The sequence below is a fragment of the Squalius cephalus genome (assembly GCF_949319135.1).
Source record: "Squalius cephalus genome assembly, chromosome: 22".
In the NCBI taxonomy this organism is placed as follows: Eukaryota; Metazoa; Chordata; class Actinopteri; order Cypriniformes; family Leuciscidae; genus Squalius; species Squalius cephalus.
In genome coordinates this window covers 28,801,176-28,829,133 of record NC_137143.1, presented here as the reverse complement: position 1 = coordinate 28,829,133, position 27,958 = coordinate 28,801,176, and the positions used below count along the sequence as shown (strand labels likewise).

General features: G+C 37.7%; 1 protein-coding gene across 5 annotated transcripts; it reads left to right on the top strand.

The window, feature by feature from the left end:
* On the top strand, positions 1-27,904 carry slc41a1 (solute carrier family 41 member 1). 5 transcript variants are annotated; one of them, XM_079858252.1, is made up of 12 exons: positions 1-201; positions 2,409-2,607; positions 2,684-3,156; positions 7,493-7,600; positions 16,986-17,057; positions 17,904-18,048; positions 19,718-19,864; positions 23,102-23,249; positions 23,407-23,486; positions 23,606-23,740; positions 23,884-24,032; positions 25,088-27,904. In XM_079858252.1, exons 3-12 carry the CDS (start codon positions 2,692-2,694, stop codon positions 25,271-25,273), a joined length of 1,635 nt encoding a protein of 544 aa, XP_079714378.1. In that variant the 5' UTR covers positions 1-201; positions 2,409-2,607; positions 2,684-2,691; the 3' UTR covers positions 25,274-27,904. The 5 variants fall into 5 exon arrangements, with proteins under 5 accessions (XP_079714378.1, XP_079714377.1, XP_079714376.1 ...); XM_079858251.1 differs by having other exon boundaries at positions 12-189; positions 2,442-2,607; XM_079858250.1 differs by having other exon boundaries at positions 12-189.
* Positions 27,905-27,958: the final 54 nt, after the last annotated feature.

Here is a 27,958-nt window from a genome sequence, read left to right as displayed (position 1 = left end):
TTCCTCCTGTCATATAGATGCGCAGGAACGAGCGCGTGTCAAATGGAACAATGTAACGGATCGGAGTTGACAGCCTCAGTCGAGAGGTTACTGATTAATCACGGTCCGGCTCCATAACCATAGATAAGGGCAGAGTTCCGCCTGAGTGACAGGAGAATGACAGCAGGTCCGCAGTGTCTTCAATCCAAGGTAGGACCAGAGGTGATTCATTTACCTGCGTTTTTAATACCACATTGTTACCTTATATGACACATAATATCTGTTTAATTGTAGTTTGTTATGTATTATGCTCCGTTGACGTTATTTGCGAACACTGCACAAGCTCCATTCTAATAATGTGTTTAAAAGCCATAAATCACACGGGATTAACTCATGGTCTAATATACATGAGTTGTGTAAAATATTTAAAACTATCCAATTGTATAGCTTATACACCTATATATATATATTATTTTAAAATTTAAAGATTTCAATTAGAAAATAAAGTTGTTTTTTTTTACCCTAGCAGAAGTTCCACAAAGAACTTTATTCTAGGCTATAGTTTATCTTCAGAAAGTCATCTGAACGTCAGATCACCGATCGTGTGATGTAAAGTATTTTTAGAGAACTGAAAGAACTTATAATTCAAACGAAACCGCATAGTAGCGCAAGAACCTTATAGACCCAAAATGGGGGTTTAATGGGGTTCTTGCTTAACTTTTAAGAGCTCAACAGAACCACAGAAGAACCTTTATTCGTGCCAGATACTTTTACACAAGTTTTCACTGTTTAGCCCTGAAAAACAGCAACTGTTTTTGCCACTTTGTTCCAATTGGTATAAAGTGTAGAATAAGTCTTACATGAATGGAATAAACGTTCTTTACTGAAGGATATACGTGTGAAGTAGCACCGAGCCGTGTTAATTTACGTCGTCCCATGCTGCGCTGGATTTGATCGGACTACTAAGTAGGGATTTTGTTTCAGTGCGGAGGTAATGAGCAAATTGTTGTTGGCTCGTATACTCCCTTCTTTCTGCCGTCCCGAAAAGACGTTTCTGGGTGCTTGTTTCTCTCAAGAATCGCCCAGAATGTTTCGTCATGACTCATGTTTAAAAGTATATCACGTCATTGTCAGTTTATGAACTTTTTACGTCCGGCGGAAAGTGAGTTCCGTCATACTTGCCTTGACGTGTTTGTAATGAAACTGCATAGCGAAGCCGTTTTGATTGCTATCTATCTATCTATCTATCTATCTATCTATCTATCTATCTATCTATCTATCTATCTATCTATCTATCTATCTATCTATCTATCTATCTATCTATCTATCTATCTATCTGTCTGTCTGTCTGTCTGTCTGTCTATATATCTATCTGTCTGTCTGTCTGTCTATATATCTATCTGTCTGTCTGTCTGTCTGTCTGTCTATCTATCTATCTATCTATCTATCTGTCTGTCTGTCTGTCTATATATCTATCTGTCTGTCTGTCTGTCTGTCTGTCTGTCTGTCTGTCTGTCTGTCTGTCTATCTATCTATCTATCTATCTATCTATCTATCTATCTGTCTGTCTGTCTGTCTGTCCGTGTCTATCTATCTATCTATCTATCTATCTATCTATCTATCTATCTATCTATCTATCTATCTGTCTGTCTGTCTGTCTATATATCTGTCTGTCTGTCTGTATGTCTATCTATCTATCTATCTATCTATCTATCTATCTATCTATCTATCTATCTATCTGTCTGTCTGTCTGTCTGTCTGTCTGTCTGTCTGTCTGTCTGTCTGTCTGTCTATCTATCTGTCTGTCATCCGTCTGTCTGTCTGCCTCTATACTGTGAAGTTTTCATCATGTTATAATGTGGAAAATATTTCATTATTTGTAATGTGCAATTTCTTTAGGGGGTTTAAATGTTTTAGCTTGATTTTATTAAGTCATTCAATTCAAAGTAGAAAAAAGGTCTTCACTCACATTTAATTTAAAATTAAGGCAGCAGTTAAACTTAAGTTTATCTGAAATTCTAATCCAAACAGATCTTATCTGATCGATTTTTTTTAGCTTAAATCGTTAAAAAAGTTATTATAGGTGTCATTCCCTTTGGCAGGTGACAAGTCGACCTTATCAGACTCAGCCATTTCAATGAGTTGTAACAGTACCCTGGCTCCAGAGACCTTTAAATACATTTCAAAAAGCATTTTACCACGTGGTGTAAAGTGAGACGCCTCCAGCCCTCCAACTGCCCAATGCTGGTTGGAAAGTTATATAGATGCCTTCAGGTGCCTTCAAGAGACACAAGCATCGGACGTTCATTAGGACCCTCAGAACCCATTTTTCTCATTCATTTTTGTGACATTTTGCTCTTACAGGACATCAGCTTTGTCCCTTTTGTGAAGAATAACTCACTTGGATTCTTTCTTTTTTTTGCACACAGGCTAACATGCGGCTTTCTGTTGTTGTCTTAAAGGGAAATTTGCTTTGAATGGGGAACATAATTTGCATGCTACCCAAGTTCAGGCAGGATCTTACACAAACCTGGAGACGGGGAACGCACCTGCCTCTCTTCCTCGACCTGTAGACTCATTCATCAGCACCAGCCGTCTTTAATGGGATAAACTATCTCCAGAGATCAGGTGAACGGCTGATCTAAACTTAAGTAAGACCTTCAAGCTTCTTAATTTCTTCTTAATTGACACTTTTCATCCTAAGGCCTCCGCATGGTACTCTGGTCGAAAGATCAAGACAAACTGTCCGACATGTCCACCGGGACGGAAAGGATAGAGATGAAGAAGGAGGGGGCGCCGCCGGCATACCACCACTCTAATGGGTCTGTCCATCCGGTAATACTACCCGACAACACCGAGGAGGTGCCGCAGACTCCCGGGGAGTACGAACTCACAGAGGTGACCTCCTTGCCGGACCGCGGTGATCAGGAGAACGAGCGGCCGGACATGGTGGTCCTCGACTGTCGGGCCAACGCGAAGGGCCAGAGAGAAGAGGACGCACTCCTGGAGAACGCCAGCCAAAGCAATGAGAGTGATGACACTAGTACGGACCAAAGCCCGGTGCCACCGGCTCCACTGAAGGAAACGTCCTTCTCCATTGGACTCCAGGTTTTGTTCCCTTTCCTGCTGGCAGGGTTTGGGACAGTTGCAGCTGGCATGGTTCTGGACATTGTTCAGGTGAGTAAAACCAAATTTCCTTGTGTTTAATGTAAATGTTGGAGATAAAGCAAAACATTTCAAATAATTAAAAAAGATTCTGGAGGAAATTATGTGGAAAAAATTCCAGTATTGGAATAATATGAGAATATTTTGTCCTGGAATATATTTATTTTTATCCAAAAAGACTTTTCAGTATTGTTGATCTTGTTTATTGAAAAGAAGCACCACACCAAAGCCTGACATGTACAGTACAAATGTCAGAAGTAAAACTAATTGGCACACATTCTGAGGTTTTGCATGCTTGTGATGCCATTGACGGAAAGCCCATCAGTCAGAGTTTTTCAAATGAGCTTGTCCTACGCTCTTCAGATGCTGGTTGCTTGCATCAGGTTCTTTCCAAATAAGCAGTGAGCATGTGCTGCTCCATTCTAAGGAGTTCCCTTGTCCCCAACAGCACGTGGAAGGGAGTAATGGTGTTGATTTTTATTTAGAGGATGTGTAAGGTCTATAAATAATGGAAATCTACATAGGGTCTATTTTCCAACAGTGATACATTGCCACGGGATGGATGGATGGATGGATGGATGGATGAATAGATAGATAGATAGATAGATAGATAGATAGATAGATAGATAGATAGATAGATAGATAGATAGATAGATAGATAGATTGATTGATTGATTGATTGATTGATTGATTTCCAAAGCAATCATGTATGTGCGTGTTTTTACGTTTGGCCTGTTTAAAAATAAGCTCATCTCGGCTGACAGGTTGAATAGTTTTTTTAAGGTCAGTCTAATAAAGATAAAGTCAATAAGTTAAGTGTCTTGTTGGCAGTCATATCACTTTCACATTTAGCTCAAACCTTTTTTACTCTTGGCTGCTCTAATTCCACAGTGCTGTACTGTATCTGTACTACCTACTGAGAATGCATTACTCTACAGATAGACATATGACTTACTGTTGTACCCTGGGTACTAGATGCAAGAACGGATAACCATGTGTTTTTAGTTTTTTTTGTTTTTTCAAAAACAGTGTGCGCACAGAGTCTCTGAAGAGGTGTCTTGTTCCATGTAATACTTACCTCACTTCCTCAGTTTCCTCAGTAAACGATAGAAATCACATTTGAAATCCAAAGAGTGATTGTTTATTACTTATTGTTGTTTTCTGAGGAAAGGGTGTAGACCTGTGGATTGGCGTAAATACATTTTATAACCAATTGTGTGGAAGAGAGTTCACTAGGTGTTGTTGACGTACAGCATTTATGAGGTTTTAGCTCACTACAGCTCCACACCCTCTGTAGTCTTAACCAGCGGGGAAACTTGTTTTTCAGCCGTCTTGGTGATTTCGCCCTTTTAGCCTGCTGATGTGGAATGTATTGTGCTTGAAAACCTCTTGTCAGACCTGTTTGTGCTGAAGTTTGAATGTGTGAAAAACTATTTTTACCACAAGGAGGATAGACTAAACATTAAGGCCTTACAGGAAGCCAGTTAGGGTTTACCACATACATCCTCATCGCATCTTGACAGATTTCAATGCAGACAGACAAGCCTAATGTCCTGTCCTAACCCTCCATGTGCTGAGATCTTATTGTAAGTTTCTGTGTTGTTCAATTTAATGTTTGATCACATGATTGGCATCTATTATTCACGAGTGCAGTTGACTGATTTCTCGTGCAAACAGCAAGTTTTGTGTCAGACGTCCTGTGGAGTAACTGTGGTCAGCAATTGTGACTCAAATTAGTGACTTGTTCTGTTGCAAACACACATAAATCACCTAATTTCCTTGAACAATTAACGTGTAAGATTTGATGTGATTATTTAGTGGCGTTGCCAAGGTTAGTGTCAATATTACTTTGGATTTAGTGTAGGAGTGCCTAATCCTGTTGGAGATCTACCGTCCTGCAGAGTTCAGTTCCAACCGGAAAACCCTGGTTTACAGTGGCTTCAATCCCTTTAATATTTATCTTTATTTATCTATGATGTGTAGTTTGTCCCAAATGGTTGGCAGTGTTATTAAATGCTAGGTGGTATTTAGGTATTTTATTTTAGCTTTTATTTTTATATTTTCAATTTTAATTTTAGTTTAGACTGTTTGTTACGTTCTTGTTTTCGGAAGTCAGTCGCTAGTTCCACCGTCTCAATGACATCATGCACGTTGTTAAAGACGGCAAGCTATAATTGGTTGGGAAGAAATGTGTAGTCTGAGGTGTTTCTTGTCCACGACACGACAAGAATTTAGGAGTCAAAATCGCATAATCTGACACAGTGACTATCGAAACAGACAAAAATATTATGTAGTCTGAACCTGGCATTAACATTTTTCCCTGAAGGACAAAAAACCTTGGAAAAATGTCCCATAGACATAAATTGTAGGACTTTAGCCATATCTAGATCTGTTCATAGCTTGTTTTGTTTTCAGTAAGCAACCCACAATACCTTGTTGCAACCATTGAGATCTCAATAGAATCCGCATAGGAAAACTAACAAGAAAATTGTTAATGAGCGATGGTTAAGCACTAATCACATTTTCCAGACAATTTCCAGATTATTAAAGGGATAGTTTAACCAAAAATTATAATTACCATTATTTTACTTCCACAGAACATAAAAGAAGATATTTTGAAAAATGTCTCAGTATATTTCCATACAGTGAAAGTCAGTGGACTTTAAAATATCTTCTTTTGTGTTCCACCGAAGATAGACAGTCAATAGACACTATTAAAAATAAAGATTTTAATTGGCATCATAAAGATCCATTAACATCCGTGGAACCTTTCCATTACACCAAAGGTTCTTCATAGTGGAAAAGGGTTCTTTAGATTTTTTTAAGAACTGTCCACTGTAAGGTTCATTGGGAACCGAAATTGTTGTGGAAAAACCCTATAAGCTGCTATACTATTGACAAGTTTATCTTGCAAATCTTAGCTTGCACATATATCACTGCAGGTTCACCGGTGTTAAACACACCCCAGGTTGGTAGTGTGTCTTCAGAATTCCTCTGTGACCTTATACTCTGAGCCTTGGAGACCAAGGTGCTGGAACCGAGGAGCGTTGCCAGCCAACATTACACAATCCTGCAATCCGAGCCCCCCCTCCGGTTGCATGCCTGCACTGCTGTGCGTCAAGTTCGCAGAACCCTGGGAGGCACATGGAGGCATTAGCCAGGACTGCTCTGTTCCCTGAAGACAACATCGTTCTGGGGGAGGGAGATAGACAGAGTAGAGGAGGTTCAGTCAAAGGGAACCGAAGACAAAGTGGCTGGGCGCCAGCTCCCAATTGATGTTCGTCCTTTTTTAAAAGTGGCCCCTGCACTGCCAAAGACTCAAGGAAAAAGAAACGGCCATTAAAACCCGCCTACTGGAAGCTGCACCGCTCAAACTCCTTAACTACTGCTTTTTGCTGCTATTTGTAGGAGGATTTTGTGTTGTTGTGTGTTATGTTTACCGTTCACTTTTTCTCTAACGTTACGTTAGCAGTGCCCGCCACACTTTCCCACTCTCTCCATGTGCTGACAAGATGCTGCTAGAATTGATTTAGCTAGTCAGTGTCAGGCCTGTAATTGCTGTGCACCAGTGGGAATGGGTCTAAAGATAAGCACTCCTTCTATCTATCGATCTATACGGCATGCTGCTGCATTGCATCGAAGGCACCGCAGCCTAATGGAAAAGAAACAGCCTGCCAGTTACCAGAGTCATCAACTTGGTCAGACATCTCAAGTCGGGTGCTTGGAAGAGGTTCAAATGGACGGAGGCGTCAATAGACCTGAAATTGGCTTGAGTTTAACATTGGCAGATGATAAGCTCAGTGTTATCAGAGCTTTTCCCCTTGGAAACTTTGTTATAAATGGAAAAGTGTGTTTGTTTTTTGGTGTTTAATCTCACATGCAAGGATTGCACAGAAGATGATTTCATGGTTGCTCTTTCGTAGCTCAGGAGATATATTTGAGTTTTCTGTATAAACTTTGTCTACATTTCCTAAAATTCCTTACAAAAATAGAAATGGACACAAACAAGTCAATTGCTGACATACAGTTAAAATGCAGAGATATAACATGTGAATTAGGTAATATTAGGCAATAATATCATATAACTATTAGTGCTGTCAAATCAATTAATTGATTAATCACATGTAACATTTAAAACAACATAGTAATTTTTAAGACCAACAGGATATTTATATTGAGATCTTTTGGTATATTGGCTGATAGGAGAACATTGTGAGATATTGTTGAGAAGATCACAAACATGGGATCACAGGGTCTTTAGTTCCAACATGGCTTACAGAATATCTCTAGTTGTTGTTAGGCTTTAATGTTTAGTGATTATAGCTAAAATGTTTCTCTTTCTCAATAGCATTGGACGGTATTCACAGAGGTGACTGAAGTCTTTATCCTGGTGCCTGCTCTCCTGGGCCTGAAAGGGAACCTGGAGATGACCCTTGCGTCCAGACTGTCTACCGCGGTAAGTCTTTTAATATTGAACACATTAGATTTCCAATGGGCATGATTGAACCATTTTTTTGTTTAAAAATAAAATAACAGATAAATGTTGATAAAACAGAATAAAAATAAGAATACTGATCAAAAAACTGTATGTACTCCAGCATATTTATTGACACGTATCACTGAGATGTCAAAATATGGACTTAAATACCATCTCGTCAGAATTTCATGACGCAATTTCACCTGCGTGGTTTTCCTTTGTCTGGATGGTGACTAATGTTTACTTAAGCCTTTGTGCAGCTTTCAGAGGTGTGTTTGAGTTTCATGTAACCTCAGATGGAATCATTCCTCGGGAATCAGGAGGAATCATTCCTGCTGCTGTAGAAACTACACTTATATTTTCATTTGAAGGAAAATATTGGCGTAACAGGGGTTAGATAAAGAGCCGTTGACTGGAATATAGTTTGAGGGCAATTGCATTTAGGAAGGATTGGTGAGTGGAGGTGTGCTATTACTTTTCTGATCAAGATCATCAGGTGATAAAAATGTCTTACACTTTTTACAAAAAACTCATCTCTATGACACTGTGTTGAAACATTTGCTGTGGGGTTGCCAGGGCTTTTTGGATTCTTACTATGTTGTTGCTTACTTAGGAACTACCAAAAACACCCCAGAAACTGCAGAACAATGGCCTGGCCATGAGTTTTGAATAGACAAACAACACTTACATTTTACACTTAGACTACCTTTCAAAACTTTGGGGTAAGATAAGTATGAGACATTTATTCTTTTATTCAAAAAGGATGCATTAAATTGATCAAAAGTATCAGTAAAGACATTTATAATGTTACAAAAAAATTCTATTTCAAATAAATGCTGTTCTTTTGAACTTTCTAAGAATCCTGAAACAATCTATTATGGTTTTCTCAATAATATAAAGCAGCACAACTGTTTTTAACATTGATAATAATAAACAAATGTTTCTTGAGCAGCAAATCAGCATATTAGAATGATTTCTGAAGGATCATGTGACACTGAAGACTGGAGTAATGATGCTGAAAATTCAGCTTTGTCGTCGTGATACTAAGAATATTTTAAAATTTCAAAATATTACTGTTCAAATAAATGCAGCTCCAAGTCTTTTTCCAAAAACAACCCCAAACTTTTGAATGAGTGTCAATTTTCTTCAGAAATCGAGTTTGTTTACTTGCGTTTGAATGTACATATAGTCTGTAAGCAGCAACGATGTGAGGTCAGTTATCCACTATTAAACATTTTCACAAAGCTTCATTGTCCTTCACTGAAGTATATTAAAAGTAGGGTAAAAACTTGGGCTGTCTGCCCCATTCTCTCAGAGCTTAATGGGACATCATGCAGGACACTATGGTCAAATTAACATCATTTTAATCCTGTTAAGCACATGACCGTACACTTCCCCTAGTTACTCCTACACTCGATGTGTCTCGGCTAGACTCGGATATGCCAGGTTTGTGGTTCATAGCCAGACATTCTTTTGGGCTGTGGTTCTGTGAGATCCTGCCACAAGATTACATGTTTAATCAGAACACAGCCCACGTTTGCTGGTTACATCTTGGAGCAGTGTTTGCACGCTGTGAATGACATTGTTTTTCATTTAATTACTTATGAGAGCAAGCAAGATAATAAGCCATCCCAAAATGACATTTTTCATCATATTGTTATATTAAGAAAAATAGGAATGTCATGGGAGTAAGTAAATGATGTGAAATTGTTCATTTCTGGGTAAACTAATACCCTGATTAAATACCTGTACTTGTTAAACACTTTAAATGAGGTGCAAACCCGCACTCAGAAAAAGTGATTCACGAGCAACAGAAAGCGTCGACCCCGCAGTCCTGAGGTCGCCTGTGTGCTGTAAATCTACAGTAAGTGCTTCGCTGCTTTATGCTGTTTCTCAGAGCCTACTGCTAATTATCAGCAGATTAACAGCACTGTTGCTTTTTAATGCTCTTACGGCACTTCAGAAAAGATTGAATTCCTTTCATAGCATGAATTAGAACCACATGACCCCTTGGTTTATCAAATTTTCTGTCCTGTGTCAATGTATTTCCTATTCCAGCAGGAATTTGGGATGGGATATATCAATGGGCGTGTCTTTTTTTAAATAGCTATGATTTGATACTTGCTATTGCTGTTTTGCTACATTCTTACATTATTATGCTACCGAGCATTTTATTGAACAAAGCTTAAGAGACAATATAATGTCATCCATATTTTTGGCCCATTTTCTGGAAGACAAACACTGTACTTTTTAAATGTGTATATCTGCTAAATTATTTTAAGTTTAAGTATATATTATAAAGGAATTGAATACTTTTATTCAGCGAGCATGCATCACATTGATCCAAAGTGAAAGTAAAGACATTTGTAATGTAACAAAACATTTGTGTTTCAAATAAAACTGCTCTTTTGAACTTTCTGTACAAATATGCATCATGGTTTTCATAAAAATATTAAGCAGCACAACTGTTTTTAACATTGATAATAATAAGATTATTAATCATGTTTCTTGTGCAGCAGATTCACATATTAGAATGATTTCTGAAGATCTAATAATATTAATACATATATAAGAATATATCACAATATTAATGTTTTTACTATATTTTTTTATTTGAAAAAAATGCAGCCTTTATGTGCATGAAAAAATCGGTTGTGCGTGTATATACTCTTACCGATTCAGTCATTTCATGACGGTATGCTGGGAAGGGTGAAGTTTGACGGTGAGCTGTCTGGTACGTTTCCCATCAAACGAGGTGTAAATCAAGGCTGTGTATTAGCGCCTACACTCTTCAGTGTTTACTTCTCCTATGTATTCAAAAGAGCATATGAAGACCTGGACAACAATACTGGTATCTCCCTATTGTCATGTAACGATGGAAATTTCTTCAATCTGTCTCGTTTCAAAGCTAAAACCAAGACCCAGAAATGTGTTGTGCGTGAACTACTCTACGCCAATGATGATTCTTTATGCGCGTCATCTCCGTATCAGCTTCAAATCCTGATAGATCGATTTGCCGAATCATGTGACAAATTGGGCTCTCGCCATTAGTCTGAAAAAGACTGTTACAATGTCACAGGCCCTTGACCCTCATACGTTCACAATCAATGAGACCCCCCTTGAAGAAGTTGAGAAGTTCACCTATTTGGGCTCTACAATGACTCAAAATGCAACACTTGATCTTGAATTGGGTACCAGACTTGGTAAAGCAGCTTCTAGCTTCGGAAGACTCACTAAACGAGTTTGGCGGATTAAGCACCTGCCTGTCCGAACTAAAGTCAGAGTCTATGAAGCCTGTGTCCTGAGCATTCTCCTCTACGGAGCAGAAAGCTGGCCAACTTATCGCCCACAAGAAAGTAGACTCTTTTCACACCAGAAAACTACGGTTCATCATAGGAAAAACCTGGGAAGACAAGATGACAAACGAGGAACTCTTTAAGATGGCTAATTCAGGACCTCTATCATCAAGGCTCAAATTCATTCGTCTCAGAAGGGAAGGACATGTAAACAGAATGCCACCATCCCGCATCCCTCACTCTATTCTCCATGGCGTTCTGGAAGAGGGAATTCGTCACACTGGTAGACCAAAGCTTCGCCCTAAAAATGTACTCAAACGAGATCTTGTAGACTTTGGCATACAACCTGAATCCTGGACCGTAGCGTCAAGGAATCGGGATCAGTGGAGGGCTCGACTTCACAAAGGAAGACAACTAGATCACGCCAACAACCTTCAAAAGTTGAGGGAAAGACGGTTGAAGTCAATCAACATGGACTAATGTGAACTACCCAACTACCCATTGTCATTCATGACAGATGCATGCCGACTTGTATGGTAATACATAGTTCCCACAGGCCAATTAATGTCACGTGACCTCCCCGGAGACGCCATCTTTGATGGCATAAGCTGCTGTGTTTACAAAGTTTTACAAGCAAATTTCGAATATTTCTTTCTGTTTATAATGTTACGAAAATCATGAAGAGACAAAGTGACAGAGACTATAAAGAGATTATAAAGAGACTCTATTAACACAAGAAAAAGAGAGGTACAATGCGAAAATTTCAGTCATAAATGGTGTGGATCCGTTTGCGCTAACGCTGTCTGTCTGTGTGTGTGTGAGTGAGTGAGAGAGAGGCGCGGGCGCGATCGAACAGTGGAAACAATGTTTTTTTTGTATGTTTTTAATACCTTTTTGTTCATACAGGACATCATTCAAACTGCAAAGTGTTAACTTATATTTGTGTACACTCGCAATAAAACACAACATTGTGCACCTGACACAAAGTGCTCTGAGCAAATTCTTGCGTGTTTTGAGGGAGTTTCTTTCCTGTTTATCCTCGCCAGCCATAACCTCCGTCGTTGTTCTGACAAAAGCTTAGTTTTCTCACATTCATGAAGTCTAATGACGGGTATACTGTAAAATCCAAATTTAACTGATCCTCCGGCACGATTTGAACATCCATTGACCCATCAGGAGATGACCAGTTTCACTTTTTATCACGAAATTAACTCGTTTCAGCTTCTTCTTCTAATGTTCTGCCCACAACATGCCCACAGAAATGGCGCCAGGTCGGCAAATGCCCTTATGTTGTGACGTCATGTAGGAACTATGTATAGTTGAGAGAGGACAGAAAACGAGTAAAATGAGGAAACGGTCAATATGTTCAGTATGAGCACCATGGCTCAATAAATAAGGCACAGCTTTACTTTAAAGTAAACGTTTAACCTGGTTTGATATTTAATGAAAGCTCTTGAAAAATTGTAATGCTCATTTTTAAATTTAATTTAAATATTCCCTTTACCAGAAAGAGACTGTTGCTTTATGTAAAATTGAATGTAAACCGGTGACTTTTTGTGTGTAAAAAAAACATGATTTTGTTTCTGATTCTAGCTATTTTTAAATATCAGGTTGTTTATTATACAATGATGGCGTTGTTTGTGTTTGTGTCATTCCACAATGCCTGGAAGCTGACTAACCGCATGCTATACAGTGTTCCAGTTATAGAGGGTGTTAGCTCTTTATCCTATTAAATATTACATCCCGTAAACCCTGTGCTCGCTTGACAAAATGTTAATGTCAACTTTCCACAGTACAGAGACATTTTATCTGAGTTTGTGGACAAAAACCGGACTAAACTCTACGTGTCTCCATTCGCTGCCTCTGCCAGAGGTTCCTCCTATGTTTGCTTCAGAATTGCGTGGTTTACTGGCTTGTAGAAGTGTACCACCACCATGTTTTGTAGAATGATTTGCATAGAGCTTATCGTCGTCACTTGGACCCTCACTTATCAGTAAGTGGCAGGCAGTTGGAGGAATAGTTTACTGAAAAATGAAAATGTTGTCATTTACTTATACCACAAATCATTCCAATCTTGTATTATTTCTTTTTTTCTGTAAAGCACAAAAGGATATTGGGCAGATTTCCCGAGTTTTTTTTTTTTTTTTTGCAGTTGCAAAAGCACCATCAAATTATCATAAAAGTATGATTTGTGTGAATTATTTCACGTCTCCTGAAGTTATACGATAGTTTTGTGTGAGGAAAGAGGTCTTTCCCTCTGGCGAAGCCCATTATTCATATTCAGATAATTATTATTTATGAATCTTTTATTATGGTTCACAAAACCAGTCTGAATTATTCACTTATGAATCATACTGATCCGTTTCTTATTTTTGTCTCTTTTCATTGTAATTCCCTGGACCAGCACATTGTTTTGTGTTCAGTGGAAGAAATGAAGTCACAAGGGAGAGTAAACAATGACAGTATTTTAATTTTTGGGTGAACTATTTACATCAGCAGTGGAAGTAGCCGAGCCAGCTCTGTTTTTACCCCTCGTGTGTGCGTGTGTGTGTGTGTGTCAGGACGCACTGCGGAACAATCAGCATGATCGCCGGAGTAGGGTCACCTCAGAGAGTAGCAGGCGGTTGGCATCGACTCAAGAGCTCCTTCCTTTTGCCTCATGGAGCCCCTGTGTGCACACACACACACACACACACACACACACATACACATACATGCATGCATTCACTTCACTTAAACCTAGGCTACAACCGCCCCACTAACGGCCTCTCCTGCCTGCTTTTTCCTTCATCCTGTTGCACAGGATATTTGTAATATATTTGTGTTGCTAATTTACTGTTATTGTAGTTTGAGCCAGAACAGAAATCAGACTGAAGGAAAAAAGAAAGAATTTATGTTTTACTGCCTGGTGAACACTGAACGTGAACGAACAACAATGATTTATAGACACGCAGAATCAAGTATTGAGGATTTTAGTGGCCATTTTATTACTATAGGTCACACAAACCCAGAACCCTAAGAATTCAACTTTGGCATGTAAGTCACCCTGCCTCAAATTGTGAAGCTTATTTAGGAGAGATGTGCTATTATTTTTCTATTATTATTAAGGCATCACATTTGTGATTTCTGTCTGTTGGGCAATCAAATATCTCACAAATAGTAGTTATATTGCACAAAAAAACAAAAACAAAATCTGTTTAGTCAGTGTTTAAAAAAATAATAAAAAATCCTATAATAAGATCAATTCTTTTGAAAATTATTATTATTATTATTAATTTAATATACCAGAATGTAACAAATATTTATTTATTGAACTGAATATAGTGAGGTCTATGCAAAAAACAGTATACAAAAATCCAGTGTTTTGTCTTGTTTTCCAATAAATTTTTATATATATATATATATATATATATATATATATATATATATATATATATATATATTATGCATTTTTAACTCTTTCCCCGCCAGCGTTTAATAAAAAAAAAGGTTCTCAGCCAACACCAGCAATTTTGGATCATTTTCACAAAATGTTCATGGCCCCCAGAATATTTTGTTGTATGAATCTGAACGTACTATATATCAAAAGAAAGAACAGAGCCTCTGATTTTAAACAACAAAAAACATATCTTAGTCTAGCTTCATTTTTTTTAATTAACACTTTAATGTAGGTAAGTTTTATTGAAAAAAGCTGCATTTTGAACAAAAAGCTGAGAAAATCACGTATTTGTCAAAGACTATTCAGAACGATGATCAAACGGATGGAGGAGATCAGGTCCATCAACACCTCAAAGCTTTACAGTCCTGTGCCTCTTCATGGGTTCGACATTTTGTTTGGTAACGTTAGACAGTTTTATATGCAGTTTGATGATGTGCGTAAGCAATGCTTCTATCTCTTGCTTCTGCTACTTCTTCGCTTGTTTTTGGATCCAGAGAGTCTGTAGGCTACTATATAACAGTGAAAACATGGAAAGCCGGAAAATTCCATCATTGACTAACAGAAAACAGGAAAAAAAGGTTACAATGTTGCCTTAAATTGAAGGATTGACTCGAGTGGTGAGCTGTTTTGGGCCTGGAAGCAACCATCCAGAACAGCCTAAAGCATTCTCATACTAACGTGTGAAAAACCATTTAAAACACCTTAACAATGGCAAAAGAAACGCACTGATTCGGGCAACCACCGACAACATCCTTGCATTGTTTCAGCGACTTTTGTACTGGCAAGGAGCACTGGTGTTTGCTTCTTTTGGTGTTTTTATTTATTTAGATGTTAAAAATCTGTTTTATTTTTTGTCATGCAGTGTGTAATTGAGTTTTTTAAAGCAGTGAAGTGCTGGAGTTCACAGGAAGCTCAGAAGTGCTACAGCTCTTTTGAAGCATAATGAAAGGCTACAGTGAGGTGCACTGAATGTCTAAAAGAGACTGCTGGGCTGTCGGCCTCTGTGAATGCATTCTGCACACGTACTTGGGCTATTCTACTTCCTGTCTCATTTAGGAAAGAGAACTGGTTCCTTCACATTTGTGTGTTGGGCTGCTGTACTAGATTTGCATTTTAGAAATGGCCTGCCAAGCTGTACGTTTTCAGACATCATGCAGTGTTGATGTATTTCCAATTGAAATAGGACGTTGGGGCAGAACACGTCAAAGGGGTTGTCCTTTTTCAATTGAAATACCATATTATACCATATCTGTATTAATTAATTTCAGTATGCATGGAATAGCCAGATAACCCTACGTTTTGCTCAAATGTACTGTATCTATTATATTCCACAATGCAATGTGCTTGAATTCATCTTTCATTCCAAATGAACAAATTAACCTGTTTTTTTAAAGAGTTAAGACATTTGTACACACAATTGTATCATAAAAGGAAATATATTATGTTTTATACAGTGTGTGTGTGTATGTATGTATGTATGTATATATACACACACATCATCATTTTGTATATATCATCTTCTTGTGTATATATATTCAAAATAACTTGTATGCTATTACTGTACGTGCTGGTTTTCAGATGGTTTTACTTGGATTTATGTCAAATGATATGGGTTTTTTACCCTGTAGATGCACTCAGAGCTAATAGACATGAACTACAAGCCACAAAACATACTTTTTATGTTTCTTAAGACACAAAGATTCTCTTGAGGCAGGTGTTGGCCCAGCTGAGTGGGTCCAGGTTGGGAAAGACCCTCTTTAGGGCCGGGGCCACTTGACATTAGTGTCTGCACTGAGAGAGATGAGATAAGTAGGGAGAGGAGGATTAGATGCATCTGTCCGGCTCATAAAACCCTCTTTTGTCTTGTAAACTGACCACTGTTTGTTCTTGTGGAAACTGGGTCCAAGGCGACTGAGCACCAGCAAAATGTACATTTCCTGCAATGTATGTTTCATTGTTTCATTTTCATGGAAACACCACAGTTTAATGAGGATGGTTTTTTTGTGGTCCTTAAAGACAGTGTTTCATGTATTTCATGTGAGTGAAACAGAATATCCAGTGGGAAAGAATGTAGGACGGGGCTTTGTTTTATCCAATGGGATTTGATTGGATCATGAAATGTTTAACAATGATATTATTAGTGGTGCTTGCGAAGGCTTTTGTTCTGAACCCGTAACCCAAAGTATTCAGCTTGCGCTACGAACATTAATGATTCCTCGAATCATGCAGCTTTTCTAAGCGATAAGATATTCCTTTTCTTTTCCTGGCGGATGAAAAAATGGGCAAAAAATCACTTAGATTTACATTGAAGAAATATCCAGATTCTGAACAAATTTAGGCCAGCTTCTTTAGAAAATGTAAATGAAAAATCTAGTTGGTTAATCGTTATTCAGTTGTTTCAGTGGCAGAGAAAGTTATTACATTTTGATTAAAAATTATGTAAATGTTTTTTGTTTTTTTAGAAAGTTAACTTTAGGTCTTAACTTTAGATTGCAAAAATAAAACGGCATTTGAACTCTTAAGCGAGATTAGTGCTGCAGACTCGCTCAGAGGAACGTGCAGTGGTTAAACTATAATGGAGACATTTGTAAATGGACTTCCTGTGTTCTCTCTTTCCCCGTCTCACCAGGCTAATATTGGACAAATGGATACCGCCAAGGATATGTGGAAAATGATCATGGGAAACCTCGCACTAATTCAGGTTGGAGACCTTCTAAAAATATCAATCCTGTTTGTCTAATGTACATGCCAAAGGCTTTGTTCAGACAAACAGTGAAAATCTGATTATTTGGCATATCTGACTATGATATAAGCACATGAAATCCAATGTTTACCTACTAGATCCAAATGTGGTTTAAAATTAGTTGTACATTTTTTTAACGTGTCTTAGTCTTAATATTGTTTTTCATATGCAGCGTCATCAGTGTTATTTAGTATTATTTAAATCATATTATAGTATTTATTAATATTTTCAGTTAGCTTTTCTTTTTATATTTTCAGGTTTTAAGTTTTAGTAATTGTAGTACTTCAATTTCATCAAATTTATTTCAGTTTCCAAAGTTCTAATATTTCCATTTTATTTTATTTCAGCTTTATTTAAAAGACCAAAAATGATAATTAGTTAACAATAACAATACTGAACGTCATAGTATTGACTGAAGCTGTCCAAAAACATATTTTCTCAATTTGTCCTTATACTGTACATGTTGTGAATATTGAATGAATGAACAAGTCAGTGATTTCAGAAGAAACAGATCAGATTTGTCAGTCCTAAAGATTTGTTCGATTTTTGCACAGAATGAGCAAAGCCAGAGTCACATATCATGTGAGGTTTGACGTGTCCAGATTGCACGCTCGACTAAACAATTATGTAATGATTGGGTGATCTTTTTCTTGGAAATTACCCTAAAATCCAATAATGGCATGTGTACACTAATGATGAAAGAGATCAAAGTAAACTTGACATGAACGGGACAGAAGACTTTGAACCTCAGGAATGATGGCCAAAAAGAGGTGTCTGAGTTCATGGTGTCCTTCCTGCTTTCAGGTTCAGGCCACTGTGGTCGGCTTCCTGGCTTCCATCGCGGCAGTCATTTTTGGCTGGATTCCAGAGGGTAATTTTAACATGGGTCATGCCGTCCTGCTCTGTGCCAGCAGTGTGGCCACCGCATTCATCGCTTCTTTGCTGCTAGGTGAGAGGTTGAGTCATCTACTGTACCTCTGAGTTGAGGAACCTGACACTGTGTAGTTTAATTTGTGTCTGGGGTAACATCCCGGGAAGCATCAAATGTTTTTACAACGTTGCAGTTAGATGGCTTCTCAGTGCAGCATGTTAAATACATTTTAAGAGAAAATAAATAAAATAAGCAAGATATGATTTGCTGTTTATGTATTAAAATTATTTTAGTTGCAAATATGTCTGTTTTAATTATTTATGATAAAAACAGTGTTTAGAAATGTAGAAATACAGACCTGGTATATTTTCTTAAGTAGCTTTAACACATATATTTTTACTACGAAAACGAAATCCGATCATAATGCCACATTTGTGAGATATTTTGTTTACATTTTTTTTAAAAAATAGATAAACTTTTGCATGTTCATAAAAAATATGGTATATACAGTAAGTAATAAAGCAAAACTTATAATTAAGTCATGTTAAAGGTTTAATCTAAAATGAAAATTAAGTCATCATTTACTCACCCTGGTGTTGTTTTATGTCGTATGCCCGTCTTTCTTTATCAGACCACAAAAGGAACATTTTGTAAAAATGTCCCTGTCACGCTCGTCCATATAATGGCAATGAATAGCGGCCAGCATCAAGCTTTTAAAACAACATGCAAAAGCATCACAGAATGATCCCATGTGATTTTCCAAGTGTTCTAGGGGTATAGGATAGGGTTTGGATTAAAAATAAACTGAAATTGAATGTATTATTTAACAAAATTCTTGACCTTGGTCGTTGGTCTTCTGTGTTCGTGAGACTCTATTGGCGCCACAGTTCACTCCGCTTCACCCAGAAAAAGTTTTGAGGAATCAAGATTAATAAAAAAGCCTAGAAATCCCAAAAAAGTATTTGAGTACTTCCTTAACTGTGTTAAATATCTCCAGACCGGATGACGGTCAGAATGAGAGTTGACAGATGTGAACGTGATAACTTCTTGTTGCGACGAACACAACGGATATAGAAAGTACATGGATAGTATTTCATGCCATGTCTTGGTTTCTCACAACTTGTGTGTTTTTCTGGGTGACACAGAGTGAACTGCGGCGCTAAAAGAGTCTCACGAACACACAGTCGAGTACAGAAGATCAACGGCCAAGCTCAGGATTTTAATTTGATAATACATTCAAATTTGGTTTGTTTTTCATCAAATCTTACTTTGAACACTTGGAATATAGGACACGTGTCGAATGGGATCATTCTGTGATACTTTTGTGTTTTTTTTAAAAAGCTTGATGTCGGTCGCTATTCACTGCCATTATATGGACGAGCGCAAGTGGGATACTTTTTTAAAATTCTTTTGTGTTCTGAAAAAGAAAGAAGGGCATTAGAACAACACCAGGGTGAGTAAATGATGACTTATTGTATAGTTTACAACATAATGACAATGTTTACACATCTAACAAGAAATGTACTAGCTGAGGTGAGTAACAGCTAATGCTTGTTTTTGAACCTGGAAAGACAAAGCAGCTCTGAGGTCTCATTTCAACACTAGAGTGGAAATATATCCTCCAAACAGGAGGTATCAAAAACTAAGAATGCCTGGTCTCCATTGTTTGGGATTGACACAATCTCCTGTGTTAATTCCACCATTTCAACACTAACTTGACAAATCTTTCCTCTCCTCTTCTGGCCAGGTCTTATCATGATCGGGGTTATCATTGCATCCAGGAAGGTTGGCATCAACCCAGACAACGTGGCCACCCCCATTGCTGCCAGTCTTGGTGACCTGATCACCCTGGCCCTGTTGGCTGGCATCAGCACGGGCCTGTATAAGGAACTCGGTGAGTGAATGCCGCAGTTCTTTGGCTGAGCTCTTCGGGAACACTGCCGTAATCGGATATCTACAGTCAGTGCATTTTGTGATCCAAGTGCAGGCAGATATATGAGCAAGCACTCTAAGGCCCCATCCACACTACTGCGTTTTCGTTTAAAAACGGAGACCTTTTGCAACGTTTGCACCTCACGTCCAGACTAAAACGGCAAAAACGGAGACCCAAAATGGAGAAGTTTAGAAACGCTGCCGACCCGTTTTTCGTTTTGAATCTCCGAAGGGCGTTTTAGTGTAGACGGGTCAAAACGGAGGACTTTAGAAACGATGACGTAGTAGAGGCTCACGCTCGGCTCTATGATTGGGTGTCATCAGTCATGGCGTAGCCTATATCTTTGCTAGCAGCTGCTGTGCAAGTAAATTCTGCATTTTACAATGCTATAAATGCGCCGGAGGCAGGCTATTATTCGAGCGATCTGTGACAATTCCCGTGTGCAGCGGCGGTATCGACCGTACATGGAGCGTCGGTTTTGGGTTAACCCGGGAAGAACCAGCGCATGGTGGGATCATTTTATCAATTAAGTTGTGTTTACACCTGCACGCGCATGCCCAGTGTTGGTGAATGGTCACGTGATCCGCGTTTTCAGTCGTTTTAATGTGAACAGAGACCAATTCTAATACGCAGCTAAACCGCTGGTGTGGACGGAGATCGTATTCAATTCGTTTCTAAACTAAAACGCAGTAGTGTGGATGGGGTCGAAATTTGCAGATTCACATACATTCTAGCATATAACTTATGAACCCTGTGCCCTAGAAACGTAATTCTCGTTCCTCTCGTTTTCTTGGACCAAGTCGAGTACAATGGAGGTATATGGATCTATCTTGGCAACTGAAAATAAACTAACTGAAGATAACATCAAAACTCATTATCTTCGTTAATTAGCCACATTGTGCCACCTTCTTTGCTTTGCAGAGGAACTTCCACAGTCAGGGAGGAAATGGCATCTCAACACTTGCTTAGTGGTTTAAAAATAACACAATTTCCTTTACTTTTTAATAAAAATGTTCAATAAAACCAATAATTAAATTTTAAAGTTGTTTCATGTACATTATACTGTATGTGAATCTGTATTGAAACCACGTTAATATGGCTACCCTGACATTTTGCAGGTTAACAGCCATAACCCGACTTTAATTAACACTATCATTGTAGACAAACTTCCCATTAGAAAGCCAGTATTACCCAGTAATACAGTGGTAGATTTCCTTTGCGTAGTTCAAAACCACAAGCTCTCTCTTTCTCGTTTTGAAGAGGTGGTTTCAGGTTTATTTGTCACTTGCGCATCTATGCTGAGGAAGTGAAATGTGCTTTCTGCAAGCTCTCAGTCTGTGCTCCTACTCATTCACAAAAATATAAGACACATGCTTTTAATGAATGTTAAAATAGAGCACAGATATATTACAGTAATGTAAAGCTGAAAATCCTGAAGAAAGAGTGCAGTTGTAATATAAGAGTAAGCATAAGTTTGTGTATATGCTTATATACAGTATGCACATAAGCATTATACTTATATTTACACCACTGTTTAAAAGTTTGGGGTCATGAAATGAATACTTTTATTCATCAAGGATGCATTCAATTTATTTAAATTGATCAAAAGTGACAGTAAAGACTTTTAAATTATTACAAAACAAATTTATTTCAAATAAATGCTGTTTTTTTTTATCTTTCTATTCAAGAATCCTGAAAGTGTATCATGGTTTCCACAATAATATTAAATATTAACACTAATAATCATTACAAACGATTGCAAATCAGCTAGTCACGTGATCCTTCAGAAATCACAGGACTAAATGACATTGTAAAATCTACTCAAATAGAACACCGTACAGTTTATCAAGACTTCTGATGAGGGTTATCGTGATTTCTGTGTACTTTTGATTCTCATGAGTAATATGTTTAAACAGTCGTCATGCTGAGTCACATTAGAGCGTAGCGGGGCATGTTGGGGCTTGTGCTTCACAGGTTTCTGAGGTGCGCTGAGGGTGTCTTTAATCTCAGAGTGCTTGCTTCATATACACATTAGCCTCTGCAGTCTTTCCCTTTAGACCCATAAAGCAACAACACTCTCTAAGTGGGAGGACATTTTCTCATTTCGATTGCGAAGAAACGACTCAAGAACACATCTATTGTTTGTTCAGCTTTTTTGTGGCAACACCTTGGTGTTTTGATGATGTGTGGTGAACCGTACTGAAGTGAGAATGTGCAAATGGAAACATTATGGTAAAGAATGATTGCATGTTTATGTCTTATCAAACCTCACGAGACCAAACCGTCTGGATGTAAACATTTAAAATTGCCAAAGTGAAAACAGTAGGTCAACCAAGCTTTCATCTCACTCAACTTCTTCAGAATCTTGCTGCAAAATTACAACCAAAAGAATGTTGTGTTATTGTGATTTCTAAACCAACTTTGGTTTTGAAAGTGTCTGAACTGGTGTTGAATTCCGAAGTCTTGCATTAAACATGTTGATCATGACAGTTCAATCTGAAGAATGTAGATTATTATTTTATCATGGCTTCAACTTGAATCAACATAATAATAATAATGTATTATTTTCTGTTATTTTTATTTTTATTTTTTTGTATGTAAATGTATAATTTTAAATGTACTGTTTGTTAGACCTATTTTTAATTTATGAATAATCTTTAATTTTTGCATCCCTCAAGTTTCAAAAGACATTTAGGCTTTCAATCAATTAATTGAATCTAAAAAAAAAGTTTTTTTTATATAATATATGTGTGTATTATTATATATATATATATATATTATACATGTATGTGTGCACACATATAATATATAAACAAAAACCTTTATGTTAGATGCATTTAATTGCGATTCATCAACTTGAAAGCACTATATATATTAGGGATGCACGATATATCGGCCGATATATGTTCATTTTTTATGTTATCATTATCGGCCTTTTTAATGGTGAAACTTTTGTTTTTGTGATCAGGCTCTCAAAAATGATATATATGTGTGTGTGTATATATATATATATATATGTGTATGTATGTATATATATATATATATATATTATTATAATTTTTTTTATTATTTATATTTTTTTATATATTTTGTTATATTATATTTACACATAATTTATAAATTTGTCATTTATAAACATGGAATGTAAAAATGTATTCAATTTAGCTAACTTTAAATGAATAAAATTTTTCCTTACAGAATTCAATGATTATGCCAACCCGATGGTTTGTGCCTTCTTTGTCGCCCTGACGCCCATCTGGGTACTAATCGCCCGGCGGATACCGTCCACCCGAGAAGTGCTGTACTCCGGGTGGGAGCCTGTCATTATCGCCATGGCTATCAGCAGGTAGGAAAACACTGATTAAGATAAAGATGCTCATTTCCTCATTCCTCTTTATGATGGATGGATTACTCACTTGCGGCTGACAGCGATATGTCAATCATTTATCTGATACCATAGATGCATTAAAAATAGATTTATTCTCTTTGTGCTTTTGAAACAGTGTTGGTGGCCTCATTCTGGATAAGACGGTATCTAATCCCAACTTTGCTGGAATGGCGGTTTTCACGCCCGTCATCAACGGTAAGACTCCTTATCAACTCCTTATCATCTCGTGTCAGTGTTTCTGACGGTTGTTCTTACTAGCCCTCACTGTCACACCGGAGATCATTGCTGACGTTGTTTGTTTTGCCCTGCTGCAGGAGTGGGCGGCAATCTGGTGGCGGTACAAGCCAGTCGAATCTCCACCTACCTGCACATGAACGCCCTGCCCTTAGCAGATCCAAACCCAACCCCCATAAAATGCCCTACTCCCTGGAGCTCGTTCCTTGGGTCAGGTGAGTGAAAAGAAATGGCACACTCATCAGACCTATTATTAGCAAAGACGTAATCAGTAAATATTGATAGAAGCGTACTTTCCTGTATTGTCTTAATTCGTTTGGTCATGCGAAGACTAGCTCAACTTTTACTCTCTCACCAGGTGTCAACTCCCGTTCTGCCAGAGTGCTTTTCTTCCTGGTCGCTCCTGGTCATCTGGTCTTCCTGTACACCATTAACTCAATGCAGGGTGGACACACCTCTCTCACCTACGTCTTCATTGCATTTTACCTGGCCGCTGCTCTGCTCCAGGTATACCTGAGCATGTACTGTATTCCTCATTACAAGGAAATTTGAGGTTTAAAAGGAATGTTATGTTGTTTCTTTTTTTTTTTCTCCTCCGTTTGGCATAAAACATGGTGTTCGTAGTCATCCAGGTTGAAATGCTGACTAAAAACAAGGAGGTTTTTTAGGTTTTCCGCCGAGCGTTCTCTCTATATTTACGATTCTTTAGCCTTTAGCCGCTGCCTACAACTCGCTGGATTCTTCACTGGAAACCAAATGTAACTCTCCCGCTAAACATTTACTCTTTGAATTCTTGCACCCGGGAACAATACAAGTCAACACCATTATGACTAAAAGTTTGCTAAGAAGTATTTCCTACTAAAGCAAGGCGGTATTTAACTGGTCAAGGGTATCCATAGCAGACTGATGGGAGTGGCCTTGGACAGCAACATGCCCAGTGCATTATGGGTGTTAAAGTTTTCCTACCTATTTGGCAAAAGTGAAGACAACAGCCTTTTTCTTTGTTTTCTCTAGTCAGGTAGCACTGATTTCAAAAACGCCTTTCTTCTGCATATACGGGCAAGTTTCATTGAAAGCCAGCGTTGAAGTAGATGCTTTAAGAAATTATGCTTTGCATGAATAACATTAACCTTATTTTAAGACTTTTACAATGTTTGTGCATTGTGACATTAAATTCTATTCTATTACTATAATGCAAAACAAATAATCACTAATAATCAAAAGGATGGGGTCACTGTTAAGAAATGAATACTTTTATTCAGCAAGGACACATTAAAGTGATCAAAAGTGACAGTAAAGACATTTACAGTTTTACATAAAAATTCTATTTTGAATTCTATTTCTACTCATCAAAGAATCCTGAATTAAATAAGCAGCAAATTAGAATGATTTCTGAAGAATCAAGCGACACTGTGATTCAAAGCTGCATTTTCAGCATCAATAAAAATGCGTTAAAATTGTTTTATGCAAAATAAAATATCTTTATATCAACCTTCAGATGTTCTGCATTTCCCTGGTGATTTCCATCATGCCACATTGACACATTCTGTCTTCCCGTCTAGGTTCTGATCCTGCTGTACCTTGCAGACTGGATGGTTAACTGGATGTGGAGTCGAGGGATGGATCCCGACAACTTCTCCATTCCCTACTTGACCGCCCTGGGAGACCTGCTGGGGACGGGCTTCCTGGCTCTGTGTTTCCACATCCTGTGGCTAATTGGAGATCGGGACACAGATGTGGGTGATTGATCCACGCTGCTTCCTTTGACTCTGTCCAAGCAACACAAATGTCTTTATTTATAATGCCACATAGAGAAATAATATCTATATTGTTATGGCTACTATGTCTACCATGATTATATTGATGACATTATTGCTTTAGTATTGATTTGTAATTTCGTTGTTGTTTAGCTACTGGGAGAACAACAATCCTCATTATTTTTCAATGGGGATGTTCGGCCCAATTTTACGGCCAGTCGCGTTGGCTGCATGTAAAGATGACATCGACCTAAACTTGAAATATTTCACGAGAGGCAAATGAACATAGAATGCTTAATCACCAAGTGCTACAAAATGGTTTAGTTACTGTATATAAAATGATGTGTTTTGAGGGCAGCACTCACAGCCTTTGCTTACTAAAGACAAAAAAAAATATTTTGGACCATCACATAAATGACCTGAAAATCTATTTCAGGCTAGAGATTGAAAGGGTTACCTGGTCTTAATAGAGGAGAATGAATCTCAAAAGGGACCTTATTTACGAGAAAACAAATTTGAAGAATTTTTGCACATCTCGGCATTTCCAACCAGCTGTTTTTTTCTTTATGCAGTATCCCAAAATTCACATAAAAATAGGTGAATGGAAACATAGACAAGCTTTACATAACATCTATAGAAATTAACCGGAGTTTCCATGATTTTTAGTTAAATGTGCTCACAGTGTTCAAAATTAATTGGAAATTATTCTTATGTAGCTGAAAGGAATAGGCATTTTAGCCCTTTTCCTTTAAAAAAAATTGCTAAATTACCCAGTAATGTGATTTAAAAAATGCAAAGCCTTAAACTGGAGTCGAGAAACACTCATCACAGTCAACTAAAAAAATACAATAGGTTTTAACACAAAGCTTAGCTAAGGATCAATTGGTGAATTCAATTACTCGAAAGGAAAAGCACCTGCTCATTAGCAAGAAACATGAAACGCTTTGCCTTAAAAGCCTTTTTACAACAATACGATCGAACAATTTCTGTATAATTATGCAAAAACAATTAAAAGGGCTATTTTGACATCTACACTGCTGTACCACTGCATGCTAGCTGAAGAAGTGCTTTTGTAACCGGTTCCCGAATGTGATTTTGAAGTAATGCTTTATTAAAATCCCTGAAAGAGTTTCTTTCATGCTGGAAGAGGAGAGAGATTATTTCATTTCGAATGTTATTTTGTGAGATTAATGCCACTCAGAAACACTTGAAAGGCGAATAGGATGGCTAGCAGCTAAACTGTACCTTGTTTCTCGGCCATAAAAAGTCTCTAATCAGTAGTTGCCAGTAGGCTAATGTATACTATAATAACTAGTCAGGCCTTATAAAGCAACTGACCTCCAGTTATAGACAACGTGTTTAACTGTAATGTCAGCCTCCCATTGCTAAAGGGCTGTGTAGAAACATCGCTCCATTTGCTAGTAAATCTCACCAGTTCGCGCACATCGTCAGCAAAATGGATTGGGACGGGCACATAACATTAAAAATGCGTTGTTTGTAACGATATCTTGAACGTATCCATTTTTGTTTTAACTGTAACTTGTCAGTCTGTGTCAAACACTTTGGTTTCTGCCCTAAAATGTCTGTTTTTAACTTTGCAAGGGCGAATTGTAGTGTTTAATGTCACAATAGATCACTGTGCACAAGATGTACTGTAATGTCAGACGTTGCCACAAGAGGTCGCGCTTGTGCAGGGAGAGCATGCAGCTGCAAAATGTGTCATATGCACATGTTTATAGTACCACAATTATGCATTCAAACATCACAAACATTTTTGTGCAACTGATCCGGTGCTGCCATTGTACCATGACAGCTCTCTATAGTTGTGAATATTTCTTCAGGGGACGGGAGGCTTTGTTTATTTATTTCTATAGATGTGACAAAGCTATTTGTAAATAATATATTTATTCTATAAATGTTTATTTTTCATTTTGTTGCATTTTTTCTTTGCATTGGACCAGTAGAGATGTTTACTGTACATTTATCAGTAATTTTTTTTTTTTTTTTGGTAAACTTTAACAGATATATCAAAGTTTGGTGCCTAATATCCAGCAAAACCTCACACTCGATCTGGTTCGGTGATTGAGCATAATATGCCTTAACAAATCACAAGCAAGGCTCAACACGTAGGTTTTATAGGTGTTCTGATTTGTTTTTTTTGTATATGAGCTTTTTTAATTCATGTTACATTTTCATAATGTATTCATTTGATTTGTGTACACAAATCATCCCATCCGTTGTGTTCTTCCAGGGCAGATGTATTGGTGGTCACTCATCCAAAGCAAAGCCACTGAGATCCCCATGAGATTTAGAGTGAATTAATATTTGCTTGAGGGTTGTCTAATCTGTCACATATACTATTCCCTCTCTTATTGACCTAATATAGCTTTCTACTGAGCTAAACTGAGCTTGAGAGTCAGATCCCAGCCCCTTCGAGCAAGACCAGAGCAAACTTACCAGGTTATCCAAGAGTGTACAGCTAGGAATGGTAACTGGTTTTCCGAATCCTATGATTTCTTCCCCATCAGTTCTGCCCCTGCTGCTTCAATCTGACACTGTCAAGTGGACTTAACAGAGGTACTTGTAAATTGCTGGAAATAAAAGATTATATTATTTCGTACGACTGCCCTGTGCTTTTCTGTGTTCATACCATTTGACTCGGGGCCCTCACGGCGA